The sequence below is a fragment of the Hypanus sabinus genome, chromosome 9 (assembly GCF_030144855.1).
Source record: "Hypanus sabinus isolate sHypSab1 chromosome 9, sHypSab1.hap1, whole genome shotgun sequence".
In the NCBI taxonomy this organism is placed as follows: Eukaryota; Metazoa; Chordata; class Chondrichthyes; order Myliobatiformes; family Dasyatidae; genus Hypanus; species Hypanus sabinus.
In genome coordinates this window covers 76507256-76527463 of record NC_082714.1, presented here as the reverse complement: position 1 = coordinate 76527463, position 20208 = coordinate 76507256, and the positions used below count along the sequence as shown (strand labels likewise).

At 50.6% G+C, this 20208-nt stretch overlaps 1 protein-coding gene across 2 annotated transcripts; it reads right to left on the bottom strand.

The window, feature by feature from the left end:
- Positions 1 to 3: 3 nt before the first annotated feature.
- On the bottom strand, positions 4 to 19549 carry gpatch4 (G patch domain containing 4). 2 transcript variants are annotated; one of them, XM_059979927.1, is made up of 7 exons: positions 19163 to 19542; positions 14981 to 15054; positions 13002 to 13094; positions 6384 to 6500; positions 4040 to 4155; positions 3707 to 3757; positions 4 to 1436 (listed from the first exon to the last, which is right to left on the bottom strand). In XM_059979927.1, exons 1-7 carry the CDS (start codon positions 19311 to 19313, stop codon positions 1076 to 1078), a joined length of 963 nt encoding a protein of 320 aa, XP_059835910.1. In that variant the 5' UTR covers positions 19314 to 19542; the 3' UTR covers positions 4 to 1075. The 2 variants fall into 2 exon arrangements, with proteins under 2 accessions (XP_059835910.1, XP_059835911.1); XM_059979928.1 differs by lacking the exon at positions 6384 to 6500 and having other exon boundaries at positions 105 to 1436; positions 19163 to 19549.
- Between the last annotated feature and the right edge of the window lie 659 nt (positions 19550 to 20208).

The following is a 20208-nucleotide window of genomic DNA, read 5'->3' as shown; positions in this document are numbered from 1 at the left end:
TTTCAAACAAGTGGCACTGCCTCTTTGCTATCTGTCCAACCTCCCTGTTTAAGGCAGGGTACTGTAGCTGTCTCCCATCTACCACTGGCTTGCAGTGGCAGATACAGCAGAAAGCCCTGAGGAGCATCAAAAATTAAATGTCACACTATGACCCCAGTGTACTGCTGAGATGGTGTGTGGGAAGTAGCAGCACATCATGTAACAGAAATGCAAAGGCATTCTGTGAACTCTCGGGGTCAGGTGAGAAAGGAACGAGGGGAGCTTATTAGAGAGCCACTCAACAGTTGAAATGTGGAGGTGTAAAGTTCTTTGCCTGTTGTCATGTAGCCATTGATATAAAGGAACAATGTAAAATACAATGAACAGATGAGAGAACACATTTAGTGGTCAGATGGAATAACTACAGGCCAGTCTCATCTGTTGGGAGGACAGGAGGAATAACTACAGGCCAGTCTCATCTGTTGGGAGGACAGGAGGAATAACTACAGGCCAGTCTCATCTGTTGGGAGGACAGGAGGAATAACTACAGGCCAGTCTCATCTGTTGGGAGGACAGGAGGAATAACTGCAGGCCAGTCTCATCTGTTGGGAGGACAGGAGGAATAACTGCAGGCCAGTCTCATCTGTTGGGAGGACAGGGGGAATAACTGCAGGCCAGTCTCATCTGTTGGGAGGACAGGAGGAATAACTGCAGGCCAGTCTCATCTGTTGGGAGGACAGGAGGAATAACTGCAGGCCAGTCTCATCTGTTGGGAGGACAGGAGGAATATATACAGGCCAGTCTGCACGTTGTTGGTGGAGGGGCAGACTCCAGGGAAAATTCTAAAACATGACATCAAACAGAAGTTAGAGATGCTCGGATTAATCAGGGGAGTCGGTATGAATTTCTTATACCAGAACATTGCTCAACAGAAGTGTGTGATGGGAGTAACTTGTGCTTTAACCATCGAGCTTTGATGGTCTTTAGTAAGGTCATTTGGCAAACTGATCCACCGAAATGCAGGGATACTGCAGGAAAGGTTGAAACCTGGCACAGAGGGACCACTGCTTAGGCAAAGGGGGAGGGAGGCTACAGATCACGTCCTCCCATCCCCTGTGCTCTCGCTCTGTGGTCCTTCTTTGGCTCCCTGTCTGCGTTTGTGCCGCTTTGCCTTTCTCCTTGGGACCAGCTCATCAGCCGCCTGCGAACTGGGACCGGTGCCCTCAGTTTCCACGCCCTCCTCACTTTTCAGCCACCCCTCAGCCCCAACATCATTGGCTGGGCTGGTGCGCTTTCCCTTCTTCCTCTTCCTCCTCTCCTCCACCCGGTCCACTCCATCTTCTGTTGCCACGATGCCGGCCACTCGCTGCTGCCGCCCATACTTCGCCATGAACTCCTTCTCCTGCTCTTCCAGCCGTAGCAGCTTGGCGTTCATGGTCACACCATGCCGGGCGCCCCTGGGGACAGAGGGAGAGAAGACCATAAGACATAGGAGCAGAGTTAGCCCATTGAGTCCACTCTCCAATTCCATCATGGTTGATCCTGGATCCCATTCAACCCATACACCTGCCTTCTCACCAGATCCTTTGATGCCCTGACCAATCAGGAATCTCAACATCCACCTTAGATATACGCACTGCAGTCTGTGGCAGAGTATTCAACAGATTCACTACTATCTGGCTAAAAAAAAGTCTCCTTACCTCTGTTCAAAAGGGTCACCCCTCAGTTTGAGGCTGTGCCCACTAGTTCTGGATACCCCCACCACAGGAAACATCCTCTTCACATCCACCTCATCTAGACCTTTCAATATTTGGTAGGTTTCAATTAGAGTCTTCCCACATTCTTTTAAATTCCAGTGAGTACGGGCCCAAAGCTGCCAAACACGCCTCATATGTTAACCCCTTCATTCACAAAATCATCCCCGTGAACATCCTCTGGACTCTCTCCAATGACAATACATCCTTTCTGTTGACAAAACTCCAAGTGCAGCCTGACTAGTATCTTTTTAAGACTCAACATTATCTCATTTTTATATTCTATTCCCCTTGAAATAAATGCCAATATTGCATTTGCGTTCTTTATCACACTCAACCTGTAAATGAACCTTTGGGAATCTTGCACTCAGTCCCTCTGCACTTCTGATGTTTGGACCTTCTCCCATTTAAATTAAGTACTATTGGTCCTTTTACCAAAATAAATTATCATACGTTTCCCAACACTGTTTTCCAACTGCCTCTATTTTTGCCAATTCTTTTGCCCATCCTACTGCAATCACATTGCTTCCTCAGCACAACCTACCCCTCCACCTATCCTTGTATCATCCGCAAACTTTGCCACAAATCTATCATTTCCATTATCTAAATCACTGACAAACAACATGAAAAGCAGCTGCCCTAATACTGACCCCTGAGGAACACCACCAGTCACTGGCAGCTAATCTGAAAAGGCCCCTTTTATCCCCACTCACTGCCTTCTGTCCGTTAGTCATTGCTCTATCCATATCACTATCTTTCCTGTAATGCAATAAGATTTTATCTTGTTAAGCAGCCTCATGTGTGGCACAGTATCAAATTCCTTCTGAAAATCTTAAGTAAATGACATCCACTGCCTCCACCCTGCTTGTTACGTCTTCGAAGAACAGATTGGTCAGTCAAGAAACTGTACCTTCACAGAAACTGTACCAACTTTGACTTATCTTATCATTAGTCTCCAAGTACCCAGAAACCTCATTCTTAATACTAGACTTCAACACTTTGCCACCCACTGAGGTCAGGCTCACTGGCCTATAATTCCCTTTCCTTTGTCTTCCTCCCTTAGAGTGGAGTGACATTTGCGATCTTCCAGTCCTCCAGGACCATGCCAGAATCAAGTGATTCTTGAAAGGTCATGACCAATGAATCCGTTATCTCGTCGGCAACCTCTCACAGGACTCTAGGATGTAGTCCATCTGGCCCAGGTGACTTACCCACCTTAAGACTTTGAATATGCCTAATCCCAGAAATTTCAGCCATCTCTGCTCTGTCGATATCCTTGCCAGTATCCTCTTCCAATCCACCTGGGCAAGCTCCTCTCTCATGCCTCTGTAATTCCCTTTATTCCATTGTGATACCGATACATCTGACTTGTGCTTCTCCCTCTCAAACTGCAGTATGAATTCAATCATATTATGATCACTGCATCCTAAGGGTTCATTTACATTAAACTCCGTAATAAGGTCTGGATTATGACACAACACCAATCTAAGGTAGCCTTTTCTCGAGTAGATTTAAGTACAAGCTGCTCAAAAGAGCCATCTCGTAGGCGTTCAAATTCCTTCTCTTGCAATCCGACATCAACCCAATTCTCCCAATCCCCTTCCATATTGAAGTCCCCCATTACAATAGTGTCATTACTCTACTTACGTGGCTTTTCCAGCTCGCTTTTCAATCTCAATCTCACGTCTTGGCTACTCTTTGGAGGCCTATATATGATTCTCATAATTCTTTTTTAACCCTTACAGTTTCTTAACTCCACTCACAAAGATTCAACGTTCTCTGGACCTATGTTACCTGTTTCTAAAGATGTAATTCCATCTCTTACCGAAAAAGCCACACCAGCACCTATGCCTACCTGCCTGTCCTTTTGATACAAAGTGTACCCTTTGATGTTAAGCTCCCAACTATGAGAAGGTGGGAGGGGATGGTCAGGACAGAGCAGGTGAGGAGATCAAACTGCAGCCTGTACTCACTTGTGGGCGGTGCGGCCTCCGCAGACCTGGACCAGCTCTTCATCGGTCAGCCTGTGCCCAGAAAAGAGCAGAGGGAGTTAGCAACAGCCTGCAGGATCCTCCTGCCTTCCCTACCCCCTACAATCATCACTGCCCTGTGAGGGAGGGTAGGGGGGGAGGTGGTAGTGGGGAAGACGCGAGTGAGATGAAGCAATAGGCCGGGGAGAGTGATAGCTGGAGACTGAAGGGTGAGGTTGTGGGGCATGGGGTGGGGAGAGTAAGGGGCAGCAAGCCCAGAAGAACTGAACCATCAGTGTGGATCCCTTACACACCGCTCTGCAGGTTAGCGGGTACCTGGTGGTTGACGAGAGGTTCAGTTTCTCATCTTCGTCACTGGTACTGTCACTGTCGCTCCCCTCTGGACTCGGAGGCACCTCCTGATGCTGCTTGTCAGGTGTTAGCGTAGCCGCCTGTAGAGACAGAGCAAGTTGAGGTGGTGTAGGGGTGTGGACACCAGGGTGGCTCCTATCAACAGTGGAGGCACCACAGGCAACCAGACAAAGCAGCAAGAACTGGCATCCTACATGGCAAGTTATAAATAGACAGTGATCATCCACAGGGAACTGCAGCAAGATTACAGGAATCCCGCAGGGGTGTGAGGAACAGGGAGTTCCCAAATCAGGATAAAGGAGCAGGTGCTGGAATCTGCAGCCACACACAAACTGTTAAAGGGACTCAGAAGGCTGGGAAACATCTTGCGGGGGTGGGGAATAGACTGTCAACATTTCAGGTCAAGACCCTTCAGCTGGACAGGACGTGGGAGGAACCACCATCTTACACATTCAAGATGAAGCCACACTCAGGTAGGAGGAACACCACCTTATATTCCGTCTGGGTAGCCTCCAACCTGATGGCATAAACATTGATTTCTCTAACTTCCATTAATGCCCCTCCTCCCCTTCTTACCACATCCCTTATTTGTTATCCCCCCCCTTTTTTTCTCTCTCTGCCCCTTTTACAATCACTCCTTGCCTGTTCTCCATCTCCCTCTGGTGCTCCCCTCCCCATTTCTTTCTCCCTAGGCCTCCTGTCCCATGATCCTCTCCCTTCTCTAGCTGGGTATCCCTTTTGCCAATCAACATCCCAGCTCTTAGCTTCACACCTCCCCCTCCTACTTTCAAATCTCTTACTATCTTTTCTTTCCGTTAGTCCTGACGAAGGGTCTCGGCCTGAAACGTCGACTGTACTTCTTCCTATAGATGCTGCCTGGCCTGCTGCGTTCTACCAACATTTTGTTTGTGTTGCTTGAGTTTCCAGCATCTGCAGATCTCCTCGTGTTTGCGATTTTATACATTAGCTTGGATCCAACAAAGAGTTTCCACAGGGAACTGGAGCATGACTGCAGGGCTACGTGAGAGGTAGCAGCAGGGTTGAGCAACACCTCCTACCTGCTCCCATCTAAAGGAAGCTGGCTAAACAGTTCAACAGTGGTCACAGCCAACCTGTTCTATCCACCACCCACATGGTTCAAAGGAGTTTGGATCCAGCGTGTGACCAGATCGAAGGGAGTTTGCAACATTTGGAACTTGAGAGAGAAACATGCTGTTGACCGAGGGCCTTTGACATTAAGTAGGGGAGAACATCCGTGGCCTGTGGAAGGGGATTCAGTGGGGGGGGGGGGGGGGAGTCGGTGATGGGGGAAAAATGTCCATGGCCCATGGGAGGGTATTCAATGGTGGGAGGAGAGAGTAAGTGATGGAGGCATGTCTTTGGGCTGTGGAATGGGATTCAGTGGGTGGTGGGAGAAAGAACTGGTGATGGGAGAGTATGTCTGTGGCCTGTGGAAGGAGTATCATTTGGTGAGGGGAAAAATGGTTCTGGGGGAAATTTTGTATGTCTGTCTCTCTCTCTCTCTCTCTCTCCACCAGTGCTCCAACTTGCTGAACTTTTAGACATTTTCTGTGTTACTTATACATCAGAGAGGGAAGTTGTTCCTCTGGTGCACGGGACTTGGGACAAGTGAAGCACCATCTTAAGCTGAGAGGCAGGAAGGCCTTTGCTTCATTCCCAGAGACTGGGAGTGGGCGTAGATCCAGAATGCCCTCTCCCACAGCTGTTAAATGGGATGCAGGGTCGATCGGTGGATTGGGATCCAGAATCTCATTGCCTGAGGATAGAAAGGAGGCCGTGATGGAGATCGGAACATTCCACCTGAACAGTGGAATAGCCTCTTCCTCCTATCCCCAATGCAGAGTCAGTAACGCCGCACAGGGCAGGAGCAGACAATCCAACATTCCTGTAGAGATTCACCAAGTCCTGACCCCAGGACACATGACGAGGTCATGGTTCACGGACTCAGGTCAGCTGGGGCTGGGCATGATGGGGTTTGATTTTTTTTGCTCACTCCCTTAGCAGGTCCAGAGTGCAGGGGAGTGGGGACGACCAGCAGCCTGAAACATCTGTGTGTCCAACTGCCCCAGACAAGGTGTAGTGGGCAGCCATCAGCACCAAGCCCCGGGGGAGAGATGTGGAAGTCCAGGCACTGCCACCAATATTGGTCACTGGGGCTAGAACTGCAGATCGGAGGGCTGGGGAGAGTTACAGAGACCACAGAGGACTAAGGAGTGGGACTAAGGTGGGGGTTGGGGGGGCAGAGAAGAGGAGTTTCAGAGCCCTGACTGGACCGTGGACTGGGTACCTTGACAAACCGTCCATACAGCAGGTCCCGGCATTGCTGGGCTTTCCGTGGCTTCTTGTTGCTAACGGGTCCTTGTTCCTGCTCTGTATTCCCGGCCTTCTGCACCTCCACGCCGTCCTACGGGAAAGTCAGAGTGACGACAGAGCCACTGTGGAATGGTGCACTGAGTCACAGTGGCTGGCATTGACCCAAAAGGCAACTCCCACATAATACCAACCAACCCCTAAAGATCAAATGTCATGTGCAGTTGTACAAGACACATGTTCTGGCCACCATGTGGGAGTTTAAAAGCCATGAGATGATGCTGCAACTCTCTAAAACCCTCGTTGGACCACACTTGGGAGTAATGCGCTCAATTCATTTGAAAGGGTGCATAGATTAGAGAACATGTCACATGAGGAGAGGTTGAGCAAGTTAAAACTTTTCTTGGGAGCAAAGTAGGGTGAGAAGTGATTTGATAAGAGGTCTACAACATTATGAGAGGCATAGATAGAGAGACAGCCAGCTCCTCTTCCCAGGGCAACAATAGCTAATATGAGAGCATAATTTTAAGGAGATTGGAGGAAAAGTATAGCAAGGTCAGAAGTAGTGTTTTAAAAATTTTTACACAGAATGGTGGGTACTTGGAACACACGACTGGGGGTGGTGACAGAGGCAGACACATCGGGGACATTCCAGAGATTCAGACAGCCACATATATGAAAGAAAACAGAGGGTTGTGGTCTTTGTAAGAGGGTTGAGGTAGATCTTGGATAGCGAGTCAAGAGTAACACACACAAAATGCTGGAGGAAATCATCAAGTCAGGCAGCATCAGTGGTGAGTATAAAGAGCCAAGTTTTTAGGACAAACCCCTGCATCATTTAAAGGGGTCAGTTTTCCACACATCGGTGGTGCTATCTGGATCGAGCTGCAGGAAGTGGTGAAGGTAGGTACAATTACAATAGTTAAAGAACATTTGGATGAGTCATACGGCAAGGAAACAGGATCTTTGGCCCATCAGGTCTAGGCTGACCACTGCATCCTCCGCTAGTCCCAGTTGCCTGTCCGCAGTGTCTAACTCTCCAAGCCCCTCCCCTCCATGTACCTATCCAAATGCCTCTTAAATGTTGCATTTGTACCCACCTCAACCACTTTTCTCTGGCAGCTCATTCCAAATACTCACTACCCTGTGTAAAGAGTTTGCCTCTCCCCTCTTGTATCTGTTCTTTTTTGAACCATCCAAGGTGTAGAAAATGTCTAGGGAGATAATGCAGGTAAATGGAATTGGTGTAGTTATCATGAATGAAAAGGGCCAAATGGCCTCTTTCTATGCTGCGTGATTCGAGTCTGATAACCATCCTCCCAATACAAGTTCTCCAGTCTCAGTTCCCATTCCTTGTGTCACATTACCCTCCCATGACACATGTTCCCCTCTTAAAATCTGTGTCCAGGAGCCTCTGAGACCCAGGTAACATACACTCTATTCAGAGTGTAAGCTGCCCAACGACCCAACCTCGTCACCCTTATTACTTTGGCTTCTTCCTCCTTCCTTTACAGTTCTGAAGGGTCTTACTGACTGTTTATTCTCCTCCGTAGACAATGCTTGACCTGCTGGGCTCCTCCACCATTTTGGGTGTGTTACTTTATAAACTGCCTCCTTACACCATAACCCCTTCAATGGCACTTCTGTTTAAAAATTTCACATTTTTAAATGACCCTTCGTAGAGCAGGTTTGAAAACCAGATGCTGGGGATTTGAAATCAAACCAGAAAAGGCTGGAAACACTCAGCAGTACAGGCAGTATATGGAGAGAGATGCCCCCTCAGATGCTGCCCAACCTGCTCAGAGTTTCTGGCATTTTCTGCTTCAGGGGGCGTTCAGCTGGACAGAGGTCCAAGGTGAATTGCAGGCCAAACTCTCAGGATACTGGACACTGTGGGAGAGCAGACTTCCCAAAGTTACCTGGCACTGAGACAGGACAGTCTATTTTGAGGAGACAACCGTGTGGAGAGTAAACTTCTCTGCAACTCAGGCCATACTCTCCAAGGAGTTTTATGCTAGCTTCACAGTACAATTCTTAGCAGAAGGAACAAAGTGGTCTTGGGAGTCCACATCCACAGATCATTCAAAGTCGCCAGGCAAGAGGATAAGTGGTTAAGAAGGTATATAGTGTGTTGACTTTCATTACTCGAGATTGATTTCAAGAGCCACAAGATAATGTTGCAGCTCTCTAAAACTCTGATTAGATCACACTTAAAAGAGTATTGTGTTCAGTTCTGGTTACCTCATAGGAATGATGTGGAGCTTTAGAGAGGGTGCAGAGGAGATTATTAGGACGCTGCCTAGACTATGATAGGTTGAGTGAGCTAGATAGGGCTTTTCTCTTTGAAGCACAGTAGGATGAGCAGTGACTTGATAGAGGTGTACAAAATGATACGACCATAAGAAATAGGAGCTGAACTCAGCCATCAAGTCTGCTCTGCCATTTTATCATGGGTGATCCATTACCCTCCAGCCCCATTCGCTTGCCTTCTCCCTGTATCCCTTCATGCCCCAACCGATCAAGAAACTATCAACCTCTGCTTAAATATACGTAAATACTTGGTCTCCACAGTAACGAATTTTACAGATTCACCACTCTCTGGCTAAAGAAATTCCTCCTGATGTTCGTTCGAAAAGGACGCCCCTCTATTCTGAGGCTGTGTCCTCTGATCTGAAGACTTTCCAACCACAGGAAACATCCTATGTACATCCACTTTATCAAGGCCTTTCACCACTCAATAGGTTTTAATAAGGTCACCTCTCATTCCTCTGAATTCCAGTGAATATAGGCCTAGAGCCATCAAATGTACTTCATATGTCAAGCCATTCAACCCTGGTATCATTTTCATCAACCTCTTTTGAACCACATCCTTTCTAAGATAAGGGGTCCAAAATTGCACACAATACTCCAAGTGAGACCTCACCAGTGTTTTATAAAGTTTCAATGTTGCATCCTTGATTTTATATTCTAGTCCTTTTGAAATGAATGCTATCATCTCATTTTCCTTCCTCAGATTCAACCTGCAAATTAAGGAATCCTGTACAAGCACTCCCAAGTCCCTTTGCACCTCAGTTTTTTTTGTATTTTTCTCTACATTTAGAACAGTCAATCCTTTCAGTTCTTCTACCAAAGTGAATAACCATGTACTTCCCAACACTGTTTTCCATCTGCCACTTTTCCTAACCTAACTCCTTCTGCAGCCTTTCTACTTCTGTAAAACTACCTGCCCCTCCACCTATCTTTGTATCGTCTGCAAACTTTGCAACAAAGCCATTAATTCCATCATCCAAATCATTTACAACGTAAAAAGAATCGGTCCCAACACAAAATCCTGTGAAACACCACTAGTCACTGGCAGCCAGCCAACCAGAAAAGGCTCCCTTTATTCCCACTATTTGCCTCCTGCCAATTAGCCACTGCTTTCCCCATGCTAGAATCTTTCCTGTAATACTATGGGCTCACAGCTTGTTAAGCAGCCTCGTGTGGCACCTTATCAAAGATCTTCTAAAAATCCAAATATACATCAACCAATTCTCCTTTGTCTATTTTGTTTGTTATTTCTTCAAAGAATTTCAACAGATTTGTCAAGAAAGATATTCCCTTGAGGAAACCATGCTGACTACAGTCTATTTTATCATGTGCCTCCAAGTACCCCAAAACCACATCCTCAACAATCAACTCCAACATCTTCCCATCCACTGAGGTCAGCCTAACTGGCCTATGCTTTCCTTTCTTCTGCTTCTCTCCCTTCTTGAAGAGTGGAGTGATGTTTGCAATTTTCTAATCTTCTGGAACCATTCCAGAATCTAGTGATTCTTGAACGATCATTACTAATGTTTCCATGATCTCTTCACCCACTTCTTTCAGAACCCTGGAGTGTAGACCATCTGGTCTAGCTGACTTATCTACCTTCAGACCTTTCAGTTTCCCAAGTAATGGTAACATACTTCATGATCTCTGGAACTTCCACCATACTAGTATCTTCCACAGTGAAGACAGATGCAACATACTTATTCAGTTTGCCCCCCATTACTACCTCCAACATCGTTTTCCAGTGGTCTGATAGCCACTCTCACCTCTCTTTTATATTTTATGTACCTGAAGAAACTTCTGGTATCTTCTTTCTTTTGTATTCCATCTTTACCTTCTTAATGACTTTTAAAATTGCCTTCTGTTGGTTTTTAAAATCTTCCCAAATTCTCTAACTTCCTACCAATCTTTGCTCTATTATATGCCCCTCTTTGGCTTTGATGCTGGCTTTGAATTCTTGTTAGCCATGGTTGTGTCATCTTGCCTTTAGAATACTTCTTCCTCTTTGGGACGTTTACATCCTCTGCCTTCCAAATTATTTCCAGAGATTCCAGCCATTGCTGCTCTGCCATCATCCCTGCCAATGTTCTTTTCCAATCAACTCTGGCCAACTCCTCTCTCATCCTCTGTAATTCCCTTTAATACTGATTTAATCCCACTGTAATACTGATACATGTGACTCTCAAAATTCAAGGTGAATTTATTTTGATCATTTTCCCCTAAGGATAATTACCCTGGAAGTCCTGTTTCTCAGCTTTCTACCTAGCTCCCCAGAAGTCTCTCTTTAGGACTTCCTCACCTGTCTACCTATGTCATTGGTGCCAATATGCACCAAGACTTCTGGCTGCTCACCCTTGCCCTTGGACCCAATCTGAGACATACCTGACTGTCACCCAGGAGGCAACATACCATCCGGATGTCTCTATCGTGTCCACAGAACCTCGTCTCTGTGCCTCCGACTAAGGAATCTCCTATCAACGCTGCAGTCCTCTTCATCTCTCTACTCATCTGAGCCTCAGTGCCAGAGACCCAGTCACTATGGCTCCCCCAAGTAGGTTGTCCCCCTCATTAGTATCTAAAGTTGTACATTTATTATTGAGGGGAATGGTCACAGGTGAACTCTGCACTGGCTGTGCATTTCCCTTCCTTCTCCTGACAGTCACCCAGCAACCTCAGGGTGACCACCTTCCTGTAGCTCCTGTCTGTCAGCTCCTCATTCTCCCATATAAGTCGAAGGCCATCGAGCTGCAGTTCCAGTTCCTTAACTCTGTGCACCTGGTGTAGATGTGTTTCTCTGGGAGACTGGGGTAACCTGCAAGATAATTAACCACACCCGAGCCGGATGAGCCAAAGCCACTCTAAACACTGACGCACTCAAAAGAACGGCCGCTCCACTTGCACTGGAATTATTCCTGTTGGCCTCTTCTAATGAATCCCTCTCGCTGATTAGTGCTCCTCGACTCAGAGAAACTGCAACAAAACTGAGTTTTGCTGACTGAAAGATAGCTCTTTTTTATGCACTGCCTCTTGCCGATGGGTCACTCCTCAACTCAGAGAAACCGCTGCAAAACTCTGCCTTTGAAATCTCCATCACCCTCCTGATTAAAAGGTAGCTCTTTTACGCAGCCCTAACGTGGAGTGTCCAACTCAGATTAAGTAACCAACCAGGGACATTTTCCCCAGGTGGAAATGGCTAATATAAGGGGACATTTTTGGTAATTGGAGGAAAGTATAGGGAAGATGTCAGAGGCAAGTTATTTGTTATTGTTTTTGTCCCCCTCCCCCCACATAGAGAGTAATGAGTGTATGGAACACATTGCCAGGGATGGTGTCAGAAGCATTTAAGAAACTTTTAGATCAACACATTGATGATAGAAAAATGGAGGATTATGTAGGAGGGAAGGGTTAGACTGACTGGGGCCTTGCTGTTCATTCCCTGTAACCAATTCACCCCACTTTCTCACCAATATCTGTCAGACCCTGCTATCTACCTACAGCAGTGGCAATTTACCAACTTACAGTAGCCTATTAACTCAACACCCCTCCTCACCACCTCATTCAGATGTGGGAGGGAACCAGAGCCCCCAGAGGAATCCCATATGGTCACAGGGAGAACATGCAAACTCCACACAGACAGCTATAGAGGTCAGGATTGAAAAACACAAGAGATGCTGGAAATCAGCCAGAGTAACACACATAAAGTGCTGGGGGGATCTCTGCAGGTCAGGCAGCATCTATGGAGAGGAATAACCAGTCAATGTTACAAGCCAAGACCCTTCATCAGGATCTATTTTATTCTTCTCCATAGATGCTGGTGACCTGCTAAGTTCTCCAGCAGTTTGTGTATGTTAGGTTGGGATTGAGCTGTGAGACTCTGCCGTCACCCCACATTCGATTTCGTTCTATTGGGGATTATGTACTTTAGCCTTTGCTATGGCTCACTTCATGTTTCAATTTCATTTTAGTACTTTTAAGCTCTCTAAAAAATATGGCACTGCTTTTTTCTCCCCTGTGGTGCCCAGTGTAGTACACTATAGCAGATCCCCGTCACACGTGAGCTGAGCTCTCTAACTGAATCAAGTGTCGCAGGATGGGCCTGGAACACTATCCAGATAGGGGATGATTTGCCAAGAATATGAACACCATATCTGAGGTTATGTTTAGTGTGGTGGGACCAAGCAGGGTGATGGTTGCTGGGCTGAACTGAGCTGGAAGTCTGTAATGGGGAGCTTGAGGACAGCTGGGTACAGTACTAACAGGAAAATCTCACAAACTAGACAGGCACCTCCACAGTTTCCACTACGATGTTTGCGGCGGCTTTGTTAAAGACATGGTCCCACCAGTGAAAGGTGAACTGTTCGCCCATGCGGTGGCCAATCTGTGAAACATAAAACACAATGCCAGTAAACCACCAGCTGTATTGACCAATGGAGCTCACATGGCATGACACAACCAATCACACACGATGCAATGCTCCAATCAACCAATCATGTGCAGCAGTATAATGATCAAGGAACAGGACTCAATCAACATGCGTGCAGCAGAGCTAACAATGACCTTGACTGGGAAATTCACCGTTTGACACCATGGGAGAGGCAGCACAGTCTCCAGACCCATGAACCTCTCCCACACTGCAGCACAGTGTGTACTATGGGGTCTGTTGCCATGTTGATTTATTAATTTTCACTATTTATTGAGAACAAGCCCTTAGAGCCACACCAGCCAGCAATTCCCCAATTTAATCCCAGGCTAATTGCGGGACAACTTACAATGACCAATTGACCAGTACATCTTTGGACTGTGGGTGGAAACCCATACAGGAGGTATTTGGCCTATCAAATCTCGATCAGTTCCGAGAGCAATGGCATCAGTACCATTCCGCCCCTTTGTCCCCTGCGACATCCTTTCATCCACTTGTGGGCCCCAAACCCATACCAAATGGCCTGCTAATTTCACGGGGAATTTGCATGATGGCAACGTTGGCGCTTATTGGTGTCCCTAAAGTGTGTCGACCCCATGCTGGCCCAGTCCTGGGAGTGTGTGATAGTAATGTGTAGAGAAGCTTTACTGTGTCTGACCCCGGGAGTGTGTAATGGGACGGTGTGGAGGGAGTTTCACTCCATGCCTGACCCCGGGAGTGTGTGATGGGACAGTGTAGAGGGAGTTTCACTCTGTGTCTGACCCCGGGGGTGTGTGATGGGACGGTGTGGAGGGAGTTTCACTCCGTGTCTGACCTTGGGAGTGTGTGATGGGACGGTGTGGAGGGAGATTCATTCCGTGTCTGACCCCGGGAGTGTGTGATGGGACAGTGTAGAGGGAGTTTCACTCCGTGTCTGACCTTGGGAGTGTGTGATGGGACGGTGTGGAGGGAGTTTCACTCCATGTCTGACCCCGGGAGTGTGTGATGGGACAGTGTAGAGGGAGTTTCACTCTGTATCTGACCCTGGGAGTGTGTGATGGGACGGTGTGGAGGGAGATTCATTCCGTGTCTGACCCTGGGAGTGTGTGATGGGATAGTGTGGAGGGAGTTTCACTCTGTGTCTGACCCCGGGAGTGTGTGATGGGACGGTGTAGAGGGAGCTTCACTCTGTGTCTAACCCCGGGAGTGTGTGATGGGATGGTGTAGCGGGAGCTTCACTCTGTGTCTGACCCCGGGAATGTGTGATGATACAGTGTGGAGGGAGTTTCAGTTTGTGCCTGACCCCAGGAGTGTGTGATGGGACAGTGTGGAGGGAGCTTCATTCTGTGTCTGACCCCGGGAATGTGTGATGATATAGTGTGGAGGGAGCTTCACTCTGTGTCTGACCCTGGGAATGTGTGATGGGACAGTGTAGAGGGAGCTTCACTCTGTGTCTGACCCTGGGAGTGTGTGATGGGACAGTGTGGAGAGAGTTTCAGTCTGTGTCTGACCCTGGGAGTGTGTGATGGGACGGTGTGGAGGGAGTTTCAGTCTGTGTCTGACCCCGGGAGTGTGTGATGGGACGGTGTGGAGGGAGTTTCACTATAACTGATCCAGAATTTTTAAGAGAAATACAGTTCAATTAAAAATGGAACTTGGGAATAGTTCAAGTCTCCCGCGGATATTTAGTTATTGATCTCAATAACAGTGAAATACAGTGAAGTTTTTCTTCTGAAAATAAAGACAGTGAGACCCTTCACAGGTTTCACAGCAATTGTGCTAGTCATTTGAAATGAAATTCGTCGCTTTAACCAGCAGTAACTCCCAGAGGATACAAGTATTGCCCCATTAACAACAGTTCTTACCCCCGCCGTGTCACACTTCACCTTCACCTTGATGGGCTCTGAGATGCCATCTTCCCGCTGACCGAGCCCTTTACCTGTGAGAAGGAGTGACTGCGATGGTCAGTGGTCAATCAAACCAACGGATTTCCTTGTAACCTCCCACTGCCCCTCCATTGCCTGTCCCTACAACTCTCCTACCAAGCTCCCTCCCTCCTGCGTTCCCTCACTCCAGCTTCACCAACACTCTCTCCCCAGCTCCTTCATTCAAGGACCAACCATACTCTCGCCACCCTCCCCCACTCCTCTCCACCTTCCTCACCCACTCTCCCCTCCCCTCTCCTCACCCCTCTCCCTCTCCTCTCCTCTCCCCCTCCTTAACTCTACACAGCTGACTTATCCCGCGATCCCTCACTGTGGGATCGGCCGTGCTCGCTCCCTGATCCCTCACCCCAGAACAAACTCCCTCAACCCCGCATTTCCTTATTCCCTGCTCCCTCACCCCGGGACCAACTGTGCTCGCTCCCTGATCCCTCACCCCAGAACAAACTCCCTCAACCCCGCATTTCCTTATTCCCTGCTCCCTCACCCCGGGACCAACTGTGCTCGCTCCCTGATCCCTCACCCCAGAACAAACTCCCTCAACCCCGCATTTCCTTATTCCCTGCTCCCTCACCCCGGGACCAACTGTGCTCGCTCCCTGATCCCTCACCCCAGAACAAACTCCCTCAACCCCGCATTTCCTTATTCCCTGCTCCCTCACCCCGGGACCAGCTGCGCTCGCTCCCTGATCCCTCACCCCAGAACAAACTCCCTCAACCCCGCATTTCCTTATTCCCTGCTCCCTCACCCCGGGACCAGCCTCGCTCGCTCCCTGATCCCTCACCCCAGAACAAACTCCCTCAACCCCGCATTTCCTTATTCCCTGCTCCCTCACCCCGGGACCAGCCGTGCTCGCTCCCTGATCCCTCACCCCAGAACAAACTCCCTCAACCCCGCATTTCCTTTTTCCCTGCTCCCTCACCCCGGGACCAGCCGCGCTCGCTTCCTGATCCCTCACCCCAGAACAAACTCCCTCAACCCCGCATTTCCTTATTCCCTGCTCCCTCACCCCGGGACCAGCCGTGCTCGCTCCCTGATCCCTCACCCCAGAACAAACTCCCTCAACCCCGCCTTTCCTTATTCCCTGCTCCCTCACCCCGGGACCAGCCGCGCTCGCTTCCTGATCCCTCACCCCAGAACAAACTCCCTCAACCCCGCATTTCCTTATTCCCTGCTCCCTCACCCCGGGACCAGCCGTGCTCGCTCCCTGATCCCTCACCCCAGAACAAACTCCCTCAACCCCGCATTTCCTTATTCCCTGCTCCCTCACCCCGGGACCAGCCGCGCTCGCTCCCTGATCCCTCACCCTGGGACCAGCCGTGCTCGCTCCCTGATCCCTCACCCCAGAACAAACTCCCTCAACCCCGCATTTCCTTATTCCCTGCTCCCTCACCCCGGGACCAGCCTCGCTCGCTCCCTGATCCCTCACCCCAGAACAAACTCCCTCAACCCCGCATTTCCTTATTCCCTGCTCCCTCACCCCGGGACCAGCCGTGCTAGCTCCCTGATCCCTCACCCCAGAACAAACTCCCTCAACCCCGCATTTCCTTTTTCCCTGCTCCCTCACCCCGGGACCAGCCGCGCTCGCTTCCTGATCCCTCACCCCAGAACAAACTCCCTCAACCCCGCATTTCCTTTTTCCCTGCTCCCTCACCCCGGGACCAGCCGCGCTCGCTTCCTGATCCCTCACCCCAGAACAAACTCCCTCAACCCCGCCTTTCCTTATTCCCTGCTCCCTCACCCCGGGACCAGCCGCGCTCGCTTCCTGATCCCTCACCCCAGAACAAACTCCCTCAACCCCGCATTTCCTTATTCCCTGCTCCCTCACCCCGGGACCAGCCGTGCTCGCTCCCTGATCCCTCACCCCAGAACAAACTCCCTCAACCCCGCATTTCCTTATTCCCTGCTCCCTCACCCCGGGACCAGCCGTGCTCGCTCCCTGATCCCTCACCCCAGAACAAACTCCCTCAACCCCGCATTTCCTTATTCCCTGCTCCCTCACCCCGGGACCAGCCGCGCTCGCTCCCTGATCCCTCACCCTGGGACCAGCCGTGCTCGCTCCCTGATCCCTCACCCCAGAACAAACTCCCTCAACCCCGCATTTCCTTATTCCCTGCTCCCTCACCCCGGGACCAGCCGTGCTCGCTTCCTGATCCCTCACCCCAGAACAAACTCCCTCAACCCCGCATTTCCTTATTCCCTGCTCCCTCACCCCGGGACCAGCCGTGCTCGCTCCCTGATCCCTCACCCCAGAACAAACTCCCTCAACCCCGCCTTTCCTTATTCCCTGCTCCCTCACCCCGGGACCAGCCGCGCTCGCTTCCTGATCCCTCACCCCAGAACAAACTCCCTCAACCCCGCATTTCCTTATTCCCTGCTCCCTCACCCCGGGACCAGCCGTGCTCGCTCCCTGATCCCTCACCCCAGAACAAACTCCCTCAACCCCGCATTTCCTTATTCCCTGCTCCCTCACCCCGGGACCAGCCGCGCTCGCTCCCTGATCCCTCACCCTGGGACCAGCCGTGCTCGCTCCCTGATCCCTCACCCCAGAACAAACTCCCTCAACCCCGCATTTCCTTATTCCCTGCTCCCTCACCCCGGGACCAGCCTCGCTCGCTCCCTGATCCCTCACCCCAGAACAAACTCCCTCAACCCCGCATTTCCTTATTCCCTGCTCCCTCACCCCTGGACCAGCCGTGCTCGCTCCCTGATCCCTCACCCCAGAACAAACTCCCTCAACCCCGCATTTCCTTTTTCCCTGCTCCCTCACCCCGGGACCAGCCGCGCTCGCTTCCTGATCCCTCACCCCAGAACAAACTCCCTCAACCCCGCATTTCCTTATTCCCTGCTCCCTCACCCCGGGACCAGCCGTGCTCGCTCCCTGATCCCTCACCCCAGAACAAACTCCCTCAACCCCGCCTTTCCTTATTCCCTGCTCCCTCACCCCGGGACCAGCCGCGCTCGCTTCCTGATCCCTCACCCCAGAACAAACTCCCTCAACCCCGCATTTCCTTATTCCCTGCTCCCTCACCCCGGGACCAGCCGTGCTCGCTCCCTGATCCCTCACCCCAGAACAAACTCCCTCAACCCCGCATTTCCTTATTCCCTGCTCCCTCACCCCGGGACCAGCCGTGCTCGCTCCCTGATCCCTCACCCCAGAACAAACTCCCTCAACCCCGCATTTCCTTATTCCCTGCTCCCTCACCCCGGGACCAGCCGTGCTCGCTCCCTGATCCCTCACCCCAGAACAAACTCCCTCAACCCCGCATTTCCATATTCCCTGCTCCCTCACCCCGGGACCAGCCGTGCTCGCTCCCTGATCCCTCACCCCAGAACAAACTCCCTCAACCCCGCATTTCCTTATTCCCTGCTCCCTCACCCCGGGACCAGCCGTGCTCGCTCCCTGATCCCTCACCCCAGAACAAACTCCCTCAACCCCGCATTTCCTTATTCCCTGCTCCCTCACCCCGGGACCAGCCGTGCTCGCTCCCTGATCCCTCACCCCAGAACAAACTCCCTCAACCCCGCATTTCCTTATTCCCTGCTCCCTCACCCCGGGACCAGCCGCGCTCGCTCCCTGATCCCTCACCCTGGGACCAGCCGTGCTCGCTCCCTGATCCCTCACCCCAGAACAAACTCCCTCAACCCCGCATTTCCTTATTCCCTGCTCCCTCACCCCGGGACCAGCCGTGCTCGCTCCCTGATCCCTCACCCCAGAACAAACTCCCTCAACCCCGCATTTCCATATTCCCTGCTCCCTCACCCCGGGACCAGCCGTGCTCGCTCCCTGATCCCTCACCCCAGAACAAACTCCCTCAACCCCGCATTTCCTTATTCCCTGCTCCCTCACCCCGGGACCAGCCGTGCTCGCTCCCTGATCCCTCACCCCAGAACAAACTCCCTCAACCCCGCATTTCCTTATTCCCTGCTCCCTCACCCCGGGACCAGCCGTGCTCGCTCCCTGATCCCTCACCCCAGAACAAACTCCCTCAACCCCGCATTTCCTTATTCCCAGCCGCGCTCCCTCACCCCGGGACCAGCCGCGCTCCTTCACCCCGGGCCCAGCCGCGCTCCCTCACCCGGGGCCCAGCCGCGCTCCCTCACCCCGGGCCCAGCCGCGCTCCCTCATGTGTCTCTCCGCAAACTCCATTCGCCGCTTCCACGCGTCTGGTGACGTCAAAGCAGCGACGGAGTTCGCTCTTGCGCCGCCGGCATCTTGGTGAAGGGACCCGTTTAGCTCCGCCCTGCTCGCCATCTTGCTACAGTAGTGCCGGCTGGGGTTGCGATCGGCTCCGTTCAGGTCAATTGTGATTTGCCGCGTTCAGCTGGAGTTGTGAATGATTGTTGTTGGTCAGGTTGGGATGGGAATGGGCAGAGTTAGATTGATTTACGATTGGCCAGGTACAAACAAAAGAAAATCTGTAGACGCTGTCTGGCCTGTTGAGGTTCAGCATGTTGTGTGCAGGTCTCGTCTGGGCCCCGGCTCAGATATGTCTGGTTCGGATTGTGAGTCGGGTCACGTTCGCTCACGTCAGGTTTTAGTTTTACAGCTAACCTTTAACCAGCAGGAACAAAGGTAGCTATCGCTACTAATTCTGGTGCCTCTGCAAGTCACCCAGCATCCCCACTCCCTCCTCGCTGTTTCTTGGAACATTGTACCCAGGAGAATGATGGGTTTGTGGGTCAGATCCCGGACTTAAGGAAGCCACACGATGTCCGCAGCCTTCTCTGGGTTAGATACACTGTGTCAGGGTTAGGCACTGAATAAAGGTGATGGCAGCGTGGGGTGAGCTGGCAAAGTGGCTTGAAGGGGAGACGGACATACTGAATGGCTGAGGACCGAGCAGGTGGTGTACGGTATGGAAAGATGTGAGAGCGTTCATTTAGAAAAACAATAGGAGGACGGAACGCTGAGAGTGGAAGTGTACTGTGATCAGAGCGATCTGGGTACCCTTACACACCAGTCACTGAAAGCTGGTGCGATTTTTCAAAATGTCGGCATCTATTATAATCAAGTATGCCCACAATCTGAGTCATGCCATCTTGTCACGGCTTCAGTCGGGCAGGAGATACGGAAGCCTGAACTCCCACACCACCAGGAACAGCTTAAATTGTGCTGCTAAATACCAAACCTAACTCAGAAACAGAAC

Excerpts from the sequence above, each read along its gene's own strand:
- gpatch4 (XM_059979927.1), bottom strand. The coding sequence starts at position 19,313 with ATGGCGAGCAGGGCGGAGCTAAACGGGTCCCTTCACCAAGATGCCGGC. Across the intron at positions 6,501-13,001 it reads TCGTAGTGGAAACTGTGGAG|GACGGCGTGGAGGTGCAGAA; the intron begins GTGCCTGTCTAG and ends ACTTTCCCGTAG. Across the intron at positions 4,156-6,383 it reads TGTATGGACGGTTTGTCAAG|GCGGCTACGCTAACACCTGA; the intron begins GTACCCAGTCCA and ends CTGTCTCTACAG.